Consider the following 14,989-nt stretch of genomic DNA (forward strand, 5'->3'; position numbering starts at 1 on the left):
ACTTAACTGACTGAGCCACCCAGACGCCCCCCTCCACACACACATTTTTTTTTTTTTAAGTTTGGAATACCTCATGGGCAACTTACGTCCTGCAGAATTATGATGACACCACTGGGGAGAAGATAGTGCTTCCGGTTACCCAAGTTTGCCAAGCCCTGTCCTTCTCTCCTCTGCCTGGAAGACTGCAGGTACCCCCCTGTGTCCCCCCACCCCGCTGCTCCTGGTCAAGCCTGCATATCCTGCATGGCCGGCCCGTGGATCATGTCCTCGGTGAGACCTCCCCGGTCCAGCCCAGCCCAGGCTACTCTGCTGGGCCATCTCACAGACCCGCCTTTCCCTTCATGCGGATGCCACAGCGGCAGCTCACTGACGAGGCTGTCACTGTTTATTGTCCATCCTGCCCCTTAGCACTGCAGATGGGTATGTTTCGGTCCACCTCGTGATGTCCTGCCCGCCGCCTGGTGCCCATGTGCTATTTCCACGTGGCACTGATGCTGAGTAAAACGACTCTGGTATTTTGTACTTTGGAGACACCGAGATCCATTTAATTCCCCTCTTGAACCCTCCAGAACCATGCTACCTCATTTAGGGTAAAGTCAATCCCAAGTGGTGTTTCCCTTAATAAAGGCCTGCGTGTCCACTGCCTGCTTTTGTGTGAGCACACGCCCTGCAGGATGTGAGTGTGATTTCATCAAAATAACGATCACCCACTGGAGGCACTTGATGACCGTCTCCCTCATAAAGGTAGTCCTTTGGTGCTCATCCACCGCTTTTGTAATAAAGCCCCAGATGACTTTGCTGAGCCAGCGGCTTGCCAAGACCTCTTGTTGCCCTTGTTTTTTCTGATGACTCTGGCAGACCTGTGGTACCGCTCTTTGCTCCTTCCACGAAATGGGGATACAGCATGGGCGGGACCTTGCCTCTCCCAGAGGACCAATCCTGGGAACGAATCGATGTCTTGGGGACCACAGTGCACCCAAGGGGATGTGGCGCAGCCCAGGAAGTGGAAAGCCACATGACATCATCTGTGGGGTTTGCTGTTTGGTCTGTTCCATCAGTCAGTGGCTCAAATGCAGAGGTCCTGGGTCATTTCAGACCTTAATACAAATAATGCCCCCAGGGGGCTGTTCCCGGGGTTAGATAGAAAAACAAAACAACAGTGGGACTCTCCCACCTTGACCCTTTGAGCCCTGGCACATTTTTAGAGGCTGCTGCTCACAGGCAACGTGAACAGCTTGTCCTTTTGAGGAACTTGATTTAATTCTGTTAATTATCCCTTGTGACCCCACTCAGCACTTCATGATGCTGTCTGCCTATAAGAGGTGTGTGCAGTCCAACAAGATGGTAAACGTGGAAATGGAGGCCCCCAGGCAGTCTCCAGAAGGGTCCAGGGCCTTTTTAGAAAGAATAATCCATAGATAGAGTTTAAAGTGCCAGTGTGCACATACCACACCTACACACACCAAATGAGGGTGTTGGGGCGGGCTGCTTTCATGGGGTCACTGTTGGACATCAGCTGAATGCCTTCTCTTTTTTTTTTATTAAAAAAACTTTTCATGTTTATTTATTTTTGAGAAAGAGAGGGAGACACAGAATCCAAAGCAGACTCCAGGCTCTGAGCGTCAGCACAGAGCCCGACCTGGGGCTCAAACCGAGGAACTATGAGATCATGACCTGAGCTGAAGTCGGCCACTTAACTGACTGAGCCCCCCAGGCACCCCCAGATGAATTCCTTCTTGGCAGGGGCTGCCCCCATGGTGGTGGTGCCTGTCCTGCCTGCAGATGTTGCTTTTTCTTGTTTTTGGTTTGTTTGTTTTGGAGGTTTTTGTTTGTTTGTTTTTTGCTTCCTCTTCCCCTCGGCCCCTCAACTTGAGATGTTGGAGGGATTGGGATTCTCACACCAGAGATCTGTTGAGTTGGCGATCCTGGTGTATCATAAAGCGTTCTCCTCACTTTGTGACTCTGAAGGGGCATTTCTTCCCTGGAAGATGACTTCCCACGAGGCAGGGCCTGCGAGCCCCGTGGGTGTCCGCAGCCCAGCGGCAGTGCCAGGGGTCTCTGGTGGGACCTTGGCCAAGAACCGGAAGTCACGGGATCTACATCCGGTAGAGGTGGCTGGACCTCTTCCAGCTTCTGGAATTGATTTCAGAATTGGAGAATGAAAATCTGAGTTCATGCGATGCTCCAACACATCCCAAAGACATCAGAGGGACTCAGGGAACACTTTACAGGGATCGGTGGGTTCTAGAAACGAAAAGATCTGGAGGGGCCACCACGACCCTTTACTTCCAGCATGATTTCTCTTTCTTTCAGCCTTTCCGGGGATCCGCCAAGCAAACCGGCCACTGTAGCAGCCGGGGACGCGGCTGGGGGGTGGGGAGTGCTTTCTGGAAAACGTACCTGGATGCACCGTGACCCGTGTCTCCCGTTTCGCTCTTCCTGCCTAGATTCGTTTGTGGGCGGCGTCATTGGCCTCATTTTTGCCTACATTTGCTACAGACAGCACTACCCGCCTCTGGCCAACACTGCGTGTCACAAACCGTACGTCAGCCTCCGGGTCCCGACGGCGCTGGAGAAGGACGAACGGCCCGCGGCCGACAGCGCGCCCAGCATGCCCCTCGAGGGCATCACCGAGGGTCCCGTGTGACCGGCCTGGGGCACGTGGACGCCGAGCCCGGGCACCTCGTCCACCCCCGCCTCATCACTCCTCGGAAGGGGATTTCTGTCGTGCGCTGTCCATCTCCTGCTCCTCCGAGTTATCCCTCCGCTTCCATTGCGCCGATGGCATTCCTGCTCCTTTCAGCGTCTCCTTTCGACTTTCTAGAGTGTGCGGAGGAAGGGCGCAGGGACAGTCCCTGAGAGACGCAGGGAAGGAGGCTGCAGGGGGAGGGTGGGTGCAGCCCGGGCCATTTCTTTGTCGCACATGTTTGCTGTGAGAGCCACCGTCCTGTGTTTTCATGGTCGTAAAACATAATAAAGCCTCCCGCCTGGAAGACGTGGTGTCGCTGTCCAGGGCAGCAGAAGTCATTCAGAGACGTGCGTGTCTCACCCTTGAGGCCGGGAGGGGCCGCTGGTCCAGCACCGGCTCTGGCTGTAGATCATTCTGGGCGCTGAGCTGAGCAGCTTTCTGGAAAGTCAGCTCCGTCATGGGGTACATCTCTGAAACGGAGCTGAAGCTTGGGGCCCCTGCCTTAGTCTTCCAGGGTTCTTTGGGTTCTGTTTTGTTTTTTAAATTTATTTATTTTCAAGAAGGAGAGAGAGCAAGCAATCAGAGAGAGGGAGAGAGAGTCCCAAGCAGGCTCCACGCCATCAGTGCAGAGCTTTATGCGGGGCTCAAACTCAGGAACCATGAGATCATGACCTGAGCCGAAATTGGCTGCTTAACCGACTGAGCCACCCAGGTACCCCCCACCCCACAGGGTTCTTAAATCATTGAATTTAAGAGGAAATGAGATGAACGGCTTCACACTATTGACCTCACCAAGAACAGCGAAAACAAAGATGCCTGAACACGAGTATGGAGAGGAGGTCACTGCACTTGTGTGAGGTCTGGTGGGCACCGGATCCTCTCCAGGGAACGGCTGGTGGCCTCCACCAGTAAGACTCAGCTTCAGGGTAGGAGTCTTCCCCTTCAGCACCCGACTTTGGCAGGACTCTGCCGGAAGGGCCTCTTCACACAGCAGCTCGTCCCCTTCCTATCTGGCAGATGGCGTTTCCGCATGACGGGGCTCTGGCAGAAGGCACGGGAACAGGCTCAGCCGGTTAAGCATTCAGCTTCAGCTCAGGTCATGATCTCACGGTTCGTGGGTTCGAGCCCCGCCTCGAGCTCTGTGCTGAACACTTGCTCGGAGCCTGGCGCCTGCGTCAGGTTCTGTGTCTCCTTCTCTCTCCCCCTCCCCGGCTCGTGCTCTGTCTCACTCTACCTCTCAAAAACAAATAAATGTAAAAAAATTTTTCTTTTTAAAAGAATGCCCTGTTTTAGCTCAGCCAGCCGAGGACCTTGCCCGTCCCAGGGCAGAGCATGCTGCTCCTTGGCCAATTTGTTCTTTTCAAATCAGCGAACCTTCCCTCCGTTCGGTTCTGATCAGATGCACCCCAATGTTCTCCGGGCTCCTGGGCCCACTGCAGAGGGCTACATCTGTGATGATCAAGGACTGTCACTTCACAGCAGTTGCAGGGACAGACTGCCCCTGTACAAATTGTCACCTCAGCCGCTCTGGGCTGGGCATGCTGGTTAGAACCATGAGGATGTTCCGTCTGCTCCGTGAGCTCAGCCCCGAGGTGCACACACCACCTTGCAAAGACCTTTTACAAATGAGTGCCTCGTGCAGCTGTCTCCAGCTGCGGTCCTTCCAAATTGGGGTCAGCACAGAGCCGTGGGGTGACCCTTCCGTTGTGGGGTGGGGGCGGGGGAGGCTTGACTTGCTTTTCATCCACAGCCAAACTCTTGATTTCTAAAAACTACGGCAGCCAGGCTCACAGGCGACTTGGAAAACACACACGATCTACTTGAGAAGCCAATTCGTAGCGACTTATAAGACATGATTTAAAATCCAGGGCTAAAATTCACATAAAACTAGAAAATCAAATAATCTGCTTCAACTAAACATTGACAATTTTCAAAAACATAGTCACAAATTAAAATGCAAGAGAAGGATCCTTTGATGCTGTCTTAAAAACAAAACTTGATATAGCTCATATACTTCTTTGATTCTCTACTTATCAGAACTCTGCTCAGCAAGCACGGTGAGCGTGAGAGTTACACTTCATTACCGATGACTTCAAATTCAGGGCCATGAAATGGAAATTTAATATAAATAACATACATTTACAGGTAAGTGGAAGGATTGTGCAAAGTAACAAAGAACGGAGCCCTGTTAATGCTGGTAATTGAATGGAAAGTCCTACCCCAGGCCACGTAAAAGCTTTGATGAAATTACAGTTACAAAGGACATAATAACGTGAAGCGATGGCAGCTGTAATGAACCGTTGTCTGTCCACAAAAGGCAGGTGTTTTTGTGGCTCCATACATTTCAATTTTATGCTCTATTAACGTGAAAGAAGAGTAACAGCATGATGCACTAACAAAATGGCCGTGGACGATGGCACTTCTGTGTGCCCCTGACCCCTTCCGGATGTGAGGGGTTCCTAATGCAGCCTGTCTGGAAGAGCAGGTCGTGCACAGTGCAAGCAGTCAGAACCCGCCCTGGCAGCTGTGGTCTGCGAGACTCTTCTTCCTTCACTGAGTGAACCTGCTCAGAGGCCAATTAGAGAGCAGCAGGCGAGGTCAGACACCTGGAGGCACCAGGGGAGGGAATGGGGTGAGCAGGGCAGGGGGTGGGTGGGAGAGCAAGCCGAGCACAGCTAAAGTGCACCCCCCATCCCCCAGGTAAAAGGTGGTTGGCTCTCTTTAGTCCCAGGTTCCTGCCAGGTAGGAAGGCAAGCCCAGTGTTGGATCTTCTGATTTTTCAAGAGAAGTCTGGAATCTGCCTTCCTATATAAAATCCTGAATGATTTTACATCACATAGCTATTTCCGCTGAGAGTCTTTAAGATGCACGGCATAAAGGATCCAATTGAAAGCACCCTGACCGATGAGGGTTTATTCATATTATAAATAACAAGAAATTGAAAGGTATGTGGTCTCAGAGGCCCCCAGCCCCTTCCATCCTCTTGCTCTACCATCTTCAGGATGCCAGTGATAACTCCCCTCATGATCACAAGGTGGCTGCTGTGTCCCCCAGAATCACATCTTCATTCAGTCATGCTTGAATGCAGGAGGAAAGGAATCCAGTCATGTGACAAGGAGTCTCTCTTTACAAGGAAGAAAGCATTTCCCAGCAGTCCAGAAGAATTCTCTTTGCCTCCCTTGGCTAGAACTAGGTCACCTCGCAACCCCCCGAAGTAAGGGGGGCCTGGAAGGGAGAGCAACCAGCCTTTTCAGCCCCTGGGGTGCTGCTTTTTTCTTTGTTCTCCCCCCACTAGAGTTGCTTTTTGTTATGACCCAAACTGCTCCTAAAGAACTTAAATCACTACTCTAGAATTGGAGGGGCCGTTTACAAGGACTTTGCAGACGCATGGAAGACATCAGGCTTCCAGTGCCACTCCCTGCTTGCAAACCTGTGTTCTTCAAAGGTGAGCCCGTCCATCCTGCGAACTGCAGCTAGACATTTCTGACACTTCCTGGCAGGTAGTAATCTACACGGGAATGTTCCCCCAGCCTCTAGCGGCCAGTGGTTTCAAACTGTGGTGAACACCCCAAACGGAACACCCAGCGCAGCAGCCAGGACAGGGCAGGACCCACGGGGCGCTTTGATCTGGCTCTCGGCTCCCAGTTCCAAACAAAACAAAAGCCCCCAGATTCCTCAGTTTCAAAAATCGAATTGCTAATTTCAGTGTAAAAATTCCCATGAATTTTAAAGATGTGGTGCTTCCCCGGTGAGTCTGTTTTCCCTTGTGTGTAGTTTTGCCTTCAGAATTTTGATGGGTAGGGGCTAGCCCTTCTCGTCATGTCTCTTGCTTGGGGACATGGTGACCCTACTCTTGTCAAGAGGAACTCTTAACCTATTCGAAAATGACCTTGACACCTGGGACGAAAACCATGCCCGTGCAGAGGAATCTATTTTAATTAGGGTTAAAATTCAGTGTGGTTTGCAGCAGTGCTGCTATCTGGGGAGTGGAGATTTAGTTCTGGAATTCCAGGGGAAATTGTTTTGTGAGGGGAGGAAAAGAGAAGACCTAACCTTGTACTGGTGTTTCCCAAAGGGACTTTCACAGAACTTGTCTGGCACTGTGAAGAGACAGTATGATATGATAACGCAATATAGTCCAGTATAATGTAATATAGTACAATACAGTACAACACCACGTAATACACAGTATACAGTATAGTGCCGCGGACTACGTATTATACTCCACATGCAGTATATGCATTGTGCAATACAGTGTAATGCAGTACAGATGATACAATATAGTAAAGTGCAATACAATACAATATCGCACAGTACGATGTAATAGACCATGTACAGTGCAATGCAGTGTAGTGTATAGTATAATATGGCACAGTATGATGCAATATGGCAAACTATAATATAATAGAGTATAATACAGTATACTATAGCATAGTACAATGCAGGTAGTTAGCGTATTCTAAATTCTCTTAGAGATCCAAAATGTACAACAGCATATTAAAGGCTCTGACAAGTCCTGCACTAAAGGAACTGACAATTTTCGTTCTCAAAGAAAGGCACCTTTCCGGTTCCTCCTGCAATGCTGCCATGACCACCTGCTAGTGGATGTCTGCAGATAATCAGGAATGACAGTGCTCCCAGGGATGGTGTGAGTGACCCCTTCATACAGTGAATGCTGGGGGGTGGGTGAGACCCGGCGATGGTCCTGCGACTCTGGTGCAGCGTCTGATCTCGATCTGCCCTAGAAAGTTCCCCGGACTGATAACAGACTACAGTCGTGATGACCTTGGGCACCTTGCACACTATGAGGTCCACATTCTTGGCTTAATCATCAACAGACACTCACTCCCCCAGGTGCTGCAGGGAGCACAGGAGACGCTCAGAACGGGGCCAGGCAGCCCTGAGCAAATGGCTTCATCCCCGTGAGGCCCACTGTCTGCCTCTGCAAAGTGGGAACAACAGCCACCTTGCAGGACCTTGTAGGGCGGCTTGGTAATCAGGAAGGTAAGATGCGCAGCCATGACAGTTGTGGTTACTGCAGAAACCCTGGGGTGTCTGAGCGGGCGCTGGGACTACGGAGTCCCCGCAGACTGTAGGATCATTCGAAGGTAAATACAGAGAGTTTCTCCGGGAACACAGCGATGATAATCTGCTATTGAAGCCCTGACTTATGACCCCTCCACTAATGGCTGCCACCAGCAGGCGGTGGTGGTTTATCCTCTTAGGAGAGCCCGGATCCTCAATCTAAGAAATTTGAATTAATATCACAGTAAATTTCAACTGTTGGCTTTTGGAAGAATTAATATCGCAGAGAGGTGCTGCAATAAGCCAGATGGTGCAGTGGGAGAGCAGGGCCTGACCGAGGCGAAGGCATCCTCGTGGGGCCCCCGGGAAGGGACAGGGGTCCGAAGGGGCCCGGAGGTCCTCCTGCTGCCCAGGGAGGAGGAAACAGCGGAACTGACAGAACTGGTGGAATTATTGGGGAAAAGTGTGGACTCAGAAAAAGTCACAAAAAGGCTCAGAGGCTCGGGAGCTTCTTAAGGGTTGTAGAATGTGAACCAGAAGCTGCTGCTCTTGGAAACAAAATAGTGCTTGTACCTGTGGGCAGGTACCGGGTGCACAGGATAACCTGGAGCTATGGGTGATGTGTCCCCAGAGAGGGCAGTGCCAGCTTCAGGGAGAGGGAGTTCTGTGAGATGGCCAGCCCAGGCTCATTTTAAAATGAGAGTCAGACCCCTCTTACAGTGCATTCGGACATCCCCAACACACACACACACACACACACACACACACACACACACACACGCACACACACACACACTCACACTGGAGATTGTCTGCAGGTGTGACATTTTCATATGCCACTGCCTGAAAGAGACTTTACAGAACATTCTGGTGTTTGGCTGGTCAGCCTGGCCTGCCTTGTGACCCTACCTCTGCCCCCTGGGCCCAAGAAGGACTTGAACTCCTGGCTCACTGCTGACAGGTCAGGGGGAACACTTACACCAAAGCAGGGGGTGCCTTATGAGGCCGACTTGATGAACAGGTGCTGTCATGACGACGCCGTGTTGAGTTCCCGCACTTGGCGGGTAAGAGTCAGCTCAGGGCTGTGCTTGGGGTCAGATCTAGCTTGAGCACCTCCCTGAACAGGTCACAGACCCCTTCGAAGGCTCTGTGTCCTTGTGTGTAAGATGGGGCTTTTGTGAGGAAAGAGGGTGCAGAGAGTGCTTGCGTAGCCCAGGGTGTGGTACATAGTAGGCGCTCAATAAATGTTAGCCGCTGTTCAGTGTCATCTAGCGCTGGGTCGGGGAGGACCAGATAGTCCACAGGAGTGGATTTTCCTGAAAAAGTGCACCAGAAGCCTGTCCCCCATGGTGACCGTTTTTGTTTAAAATTTTTGATAGATGAGAGGCACCTGCACAACTCAGTCGGTTAAAGTGTCTGACTCTTGATTTCAGCGCAGGTCATGATCTCATGATTCATGGGATCGAGCCCTGTGTTGGGCTCTGCACTGACTGTGTGGAGCCTGCTAGGGATTCTCTCTCTCCCTCTCTCTCTCTGCTCCTCCCTCACTTGGGCACATTTGCTCTCTCTCTCTCAACAAACTTTAATAAAAAGCATTGATAGATAAGTTCTATACCCCAAACTCTCCTTCCCCAGAAATTGCTTCCTAGTATTTTACCTTTGAAGAACCCAGTGCCATGATTTTGAAGAGCACTTGAATAGTTGTAGTGGGTAATAATGGAGTCATTCATACAATTTCTACTTTATAGATGAACAAACTATGGATCAGAGAAGGCAAGCCATCTGCCCAGGGTCACACAGCTTACGAAAGGAAGACCCTGGCATCCAGGCCCAGGTGACGGCTTCTTGTGGCTCCGCGGAAGCAAGTGTGACATGGTATCTCTGGTGCGGGTTTGTCCTCTCCCACCTCAGTGTCGGGAGGAAGGGCCGGGCTCCTGGGGCCCAGACCCCTCAGATTCCGGGAGGAGCAGAGAAAGCAGAGATGATCTGGAGGTCCCAGGAGGCTCCAAGGGCTGGGCTAGCAAGTGCTCTCTTTCCCCAGAAACCTCCACGTTCGCCGAGGGGCCAGCCACGGGCCGATGACCAGAGAGAGGTGAGGAAGCAGGTTCCGGGTCTCACCACCCCCAAGAGCTGAGCCGAGATTCCTCAGCACAGAGGTTGGGGGTCTCGTGCGGCCTAAACTCTGCACTCAGGAAAGGCCATCTAGCTGGGGACATCTGCACAGCCCTGTGACTGCGGTGTCCTGCTTTCCTCTCTCGTGACATCCTCCCTTTACCTGACCACTGCTGCTCAGACAAGCCGGACCTGCTTCCCTCCTGTCTCTGGCCACCGACAATCTAGTGACTTTGCAGGATAGTGCAGGGCAGCCATCAAGCCCGGAGGGAAACTCTGACTCGGGGTTGGTGGGAGTAGAGGGGATGGTAGACCTGGAGGGCTTGGTGCCACATGACCAGGAGCCACATGACCAGCCACAAGATAAGGGGGGCAGGCAGGAGTGGTGTGAGATGTGGGCTGCCGGCAGCCCCTCTGAGCAGAGAGAGAAATGAGTAACTAACAGAAGCGCCCACTTCCTGAGTGCTCCCTGTGTGCAGGGCTGCCCCGCCCCCTGCCGCCTAGTTCTCCCAGTCCCAGGCGGAACAGCTCTGTGGGAGAGGCACTGTCCCCTCTCCCCAGGTGCTGGTGAGGAAGGGAGGCACAGAGAGGTTCGGACACTTGAGCTGTGTCACACAGCAAGGGAGGACCGGAACCCAGCAATCTGCCCAGAGCCTGCACCTTTCGTCACCACACCCACTCGGGCCCGAGGCAGATCTGCTTGACCTTCTCCTCGGCTGGCCAGTCAACGCCAAGCCTTTCCAGGGTCCTGGTCAGCTGCTGCCCTGCAGGCCCTCACGGGACCACGGAAAGCTAAGGGTGTCGTCCCTCCGAATGTTTAGGTTTCAAAATACTGCGGAGCTCCACCTCTCCTGGGTGGTCCCCTCCTCTCCAACATCCTTCGTGCCGGTGGCTGGTCTGGAACTTCGCTCTCGGGGTCCTGGAGGTTTGGGAGGCCCAGCCACGGTGTGCCACGGGAACAGCTTTATTACAGGCCCACCCACCCCCTACTACCTGCCCCAAGGAGCACAGCCTCTGACTCCTCTGTGTCCCCAGCTCCGGGAGGCACCTGGCACACAGGAGAGGCTCAGGTAGTGTTTGCTGAGCGAACGAAACAGAATAGAAACAGAATCGAGCTCCCTTCCTCCGTTGCCTCTCCTTCTCCACGTTTTGCAGTCCATCAGAGCCTCATCAATAGGCGTTCATTCCAGAAGGAGAATGTGTTCTTCCTAGGACAGGGGTCTGTAGGGGAAAAGGAAGTTGGGAAATCACTAGGGGTGGAGATCTGGGGAGACGTGGGGGCTGGGAGGAAAAACAGCCCAAGCTGTGGACCTAAGCTGGGATGTGGGGGCCAGGAGAGAACTTTCCAGGCTGCGGCTGATTGGCCCTGGCCCAGGGCTCCCAGCCCCTCCGGCACTACCTCGCTCTCCCCTTGGAGCAGAGCTGGGCATGCGGGACTCACCTACTGGTGGCCCAGGGCTCAAGACCCTCCTGGAGGGAGAAGCAGTACCTGGGCCACCATCCCAGCCATGCCCCCAGGGAAGAGGCTGAAGTCCTGTCTTGGGGAACTGAGGGGCCCCCCATTCTGGGCTCCCCTCCACCGAGTCCAGCCTCAGCCTACTCGCAGCCTTGGTCCAGATTACTGGGTCCTAACCATACACTCAGGCCGGGGTGCTGTGCTGCAGCCCCACTCGTGGGGCTCCTCTGATGCTCCTTTGGGCAGAGGCGCATGTCCGGAAGAGCCAATGACCCCCACGGGAGCCTGTGTGTTCTCAGCAGGGAGGCTGGGCACCTGGTATGGGGAAAGGATTCAGTGTATCTGGACCAGGGAGGCACTGGGGGTTCAAAGCCTGCCCAGCCCACCGGCTTCAGGTGAAGACAGAGCCTGAGACCCATCTCAGGTTCAACTGTGGATCGCAGCCAGACAGGGGTGAGCAGGGACGTGGCCCCTGTTCCCTTTCTCCAGGTCCTTGGGTTCCCTGGGCACAGGGTTGTCGGTGGGCACAGGGTGGGGTTTCTTATTCATCTGATTGCTGATTGCTCCGTGTTACCCTGGAGCTGCTGAATCACTCTGTGCGGTGAGCACTCACCGGTGAGCAGTCCTCGGGTGCCCCTGGCTACAGCCCGGGCTTCTGTCACCTCTCTGCACATGGACAGAATGGAGAAGAGGCTTGGGCAGCGGTTCCTGGGGTGTCTTCCACCCAGGGAGGGAGGGGTCTCAGGAATGATGATGTCTGGGGTGCCACCTGGGGGGCTCAGTCAGTTAAGCGTCCAGCTTCGGCTCAGGTCATGATTGCACGATCTATGGGTTCGAGCCCTGCATCGGGCTCTGTGCTGACAGCTCGGAGCCTGGAGCCTGCTTCGGATTCCGTGTCTCCCTCTCTCTCTGCCCCTCCCCTGCTCGTGCTGTCTCTCTCCTTCAAAAAATAAATAAACATGAAAAAAATAAAAAGAAATGTTTGGTTTGGGGGTGCAGTTTCATAGTCAGTGCTGTGTGCTTGTACCGGGTGACCACGGTGGGCTCATCTGCCTGAGCCAGAGTCCCAGACATCGGCCCTACCGGCCTGTCTCCTGGGATTCTCTCATCAGACCCGTCAGCCGCTCTCTAGGACCTGCCTTCAAAATACACCCGCATCCACTCCTCTCCCGCTGCGCTTCGTCACCTACTGCCAGCTGCCACCTTCTCGCTCCTAAACTACCGTGAGGTCCCTCATCCCGTTTCCCCTCCGTCCCCTAATCCAGGTTCCACTCAGAAGCCATGCGTGCACCTGTGTGGGGGGGGGGCGGGGGGTGCACGTGTGTTCCTTTTTATTAAGGTATTATTTACATAGAACAAACTTCACCCGTTTCACATGTCTAACTTTTTGAATTTTGGTCACTGCAAACCATTATATAACCACCACAATCAAGATATGAAAGTGTCCTCATTCTAGAAGCTTCTTCTTGTGCCTCTGCACCCCACGCCCTGCTCCTGTCCCTCATGCCAGGTGACCCCAGGTCTGCTTTTCATGAAGCTTTTAGCTGTTAGAGCCTGTCATGCAGATGCACAATCTGTTGTCCTTTGTTTCTGACTTCTAGTTTTGAGATGCACCCACCTCACTGCCCATCTCCTCTCCCCTTGGCTTCTGATGCTTCTTCCTCCGTGTTCAGTAACTAGCTGAGCAGTTTCCGGCCTCCGCACTGGCTGCTGCCCCTCAGCTCCTCCCAGCTCGATCTCTTTTCAGGGCGCAGCTCAGACGCCCCCTCCTCAGAGCTCCCTCTCCAAGTCGCCCCCCCCACATTTATTTTTCTCTCATATTTTCTTATTTAAATCATTTGTGTCACCACTATGTTATTCATATATTCTTATACATTGAATTGTGTCCCTCAAAATGTATATTTTGAAGTCCTAACCCCAGGACCTTGGAACATGACCTTATTTGGAGACAGGGTCTTTACAGAGGTAATTGGGTTAAAATGAGGTCATTAGGGTGGCCCTAATCCAGCCTGACTGGTGTCCTTGTAAGGGAGCCAGGTCTGGAGACAGACGCACACAGAGGGGGGACCATGCAGAGACAGCCATCTGCAGGCCGAGGAGAAAGGACTGGAACACGTCCTTCCCTCACAGCCACCTTGACCTCAGACCTCCAGCTTCAGAACACATCTCTGTTGTTCAGGGCGCCCGCACTGTACCCTTAGCTGGCACACCAGCCAACTAATACCTCTCCCCCGCTTTCTGGCCTCACCGGAGCGCGGCCTTCCTGAGCAGCCATCCCCTCCGGCTCCTCCCTACTGTCCCCAAGGCCTGGCTCAGAGCCTGGCACCGAGGGGATCTGTCATGTCTTGCTGAATTCATGAGCGGGCGTGTCTTCTTGTTCCTTTCACCAGCGTCTAGGGGAGGTTGGCCCCTCAGGGGGAGGTTACCTATCAGTGTGACACAGCAAAAGGCAAGAGAATGCAGGATTCCTGTCCCGTGTCATTTCAGTCACTCCATCGTACCCTGGGGGCCTTCCTGAATAAAATAACATCTGCCGCCCTTCCTTTTTACCGGCTCTGGAATGTTCTTCTCTGGAAGTACTTCAGAAGGTTCAAAGCTACCTCTTTGGGGTGTGGAGACAGAAGCCAAAAACAAAAACAAACAAGCAAACAAAAAAAAAACCCAACCAAACCCAGACACCTAGAAAGAGGTTATTTACATTAGACACAGCAAACCCACCAGCTTGACCAAAGCCGTCTTTTCCTTACTAAGGACTGATCATGACGCTAATTTAAATTTATCAGGCAAACACCCCAGGCCATCCTCATATCATTTATTGCAACTTGATTTACGGAGATCTTTCAGGAAGCCATTTCACGCTCAGAGCTGCAGGCCTGTTGATGACAGCATATCACCGCAAACCAAGAGGCATCGGGCCAGAGAGGTCAGGAGAGCTTCAATCCGGCACCTGAGGAGCTCCGAGCAGGCAAGTCCCAAACACGAGTGCACGCGGACAAGCACGTGGGCAGTGAGGACAAGCATCCGATAGCAAAGATATTCCTTCTTTCAGTGGCTGAGCCTTGAAGCAGGTTTGCATTAAATGAAATCAGTTTTCCTAAGCTGCCCCAGTGGCCCAGCCACTGCTTTCCGGCAAAACGAGTGAACTTTGGGGAAGGACAGACGGGACATCTAATTTGCATCTCAGCACTGATGCATCCTAACTCTTGCTGTCTTCTCTTTAGCCATTTCTTTTCTGTCTCTGTGTCCTTCCGAAGTGTCTTTTTGGGGTCTGCGTGCATCATGGTGTGTCTGTGACTTCTCCACTCTGTCTTCTATCTCTCCCCTTCTGCAACCGTGTCTCTGCCTCTTGATGTGTTTCTCTTTGGTCACGTTATCTGCCCACAGGGCCCGAGCGTGGTAGGTTCCCAGACTGAACTTCATCAGTCTCCCTGTACCGAAAGCTGCGCTCCTGTGCAGCACCAGAGAGGCCTGTGGGCAAGAAAAATGCTTTTCAGTGTGCATGTGCTCGAGAGAGGGAACGCTCGAACTTTGTCATTTCAGTAAGAAAGGTCTTTGAAATTTGTACAACGACCTTCACACTTGTGTCTTTTTTTTCTGACAGCTAGCATGTGGGTAAGTAGTGCTAGATGCTCGTTGGCTGGTCCGTGAAGGGCAGGGTGACTTACTGAGAGATTCGTTTGGGTTTGGTCTTTGCAGTTGAAAAACTG

The 14,989-nt window shown here is 52.7% G+C and overlaps 1 protein-coding gene across 1 annotated transcript in view; it reads left to right on the plus strand.

Annotated features, from left to right (window-relative positions):
* PLPP4 (phospholipid phosphatase 4) overlaps positions 1-2,746 on the plus strand; it is a 129,265-nt gene extending 126,519 nt beyond the window's left edge. Inside the window, exon 11 of the mRNA XM_029920510.1 lies at positions 2,448-2,746. Coding sequence (XP_029776370.1) covers positions 2,448-2,647 — 200 coding nt within the window. The 3' untranslated portion in view covers positions 2,648-2,746. The remainder of the gene's footprint in view (positions 1-2,447) is intronic.
* Positions 2,747-14,989: the final 12,243 nt, after the last annotated feature.

Source organism: Suricata suricatta, chromosome 2 (assembly GCF_006229205.1).
Source record: "Suricata suricatta isolate VVHF042 chromosome 2, meerkat_22Aug2017_6uvM2_HiC, whole genome shotgun sequence".
Classification (NCBI taxonomy): Eukaryota; Metazoa; Chordata; class Mammalia; order Carnivora; family Herpestidae; genus Suricata; species Suricata suricatta.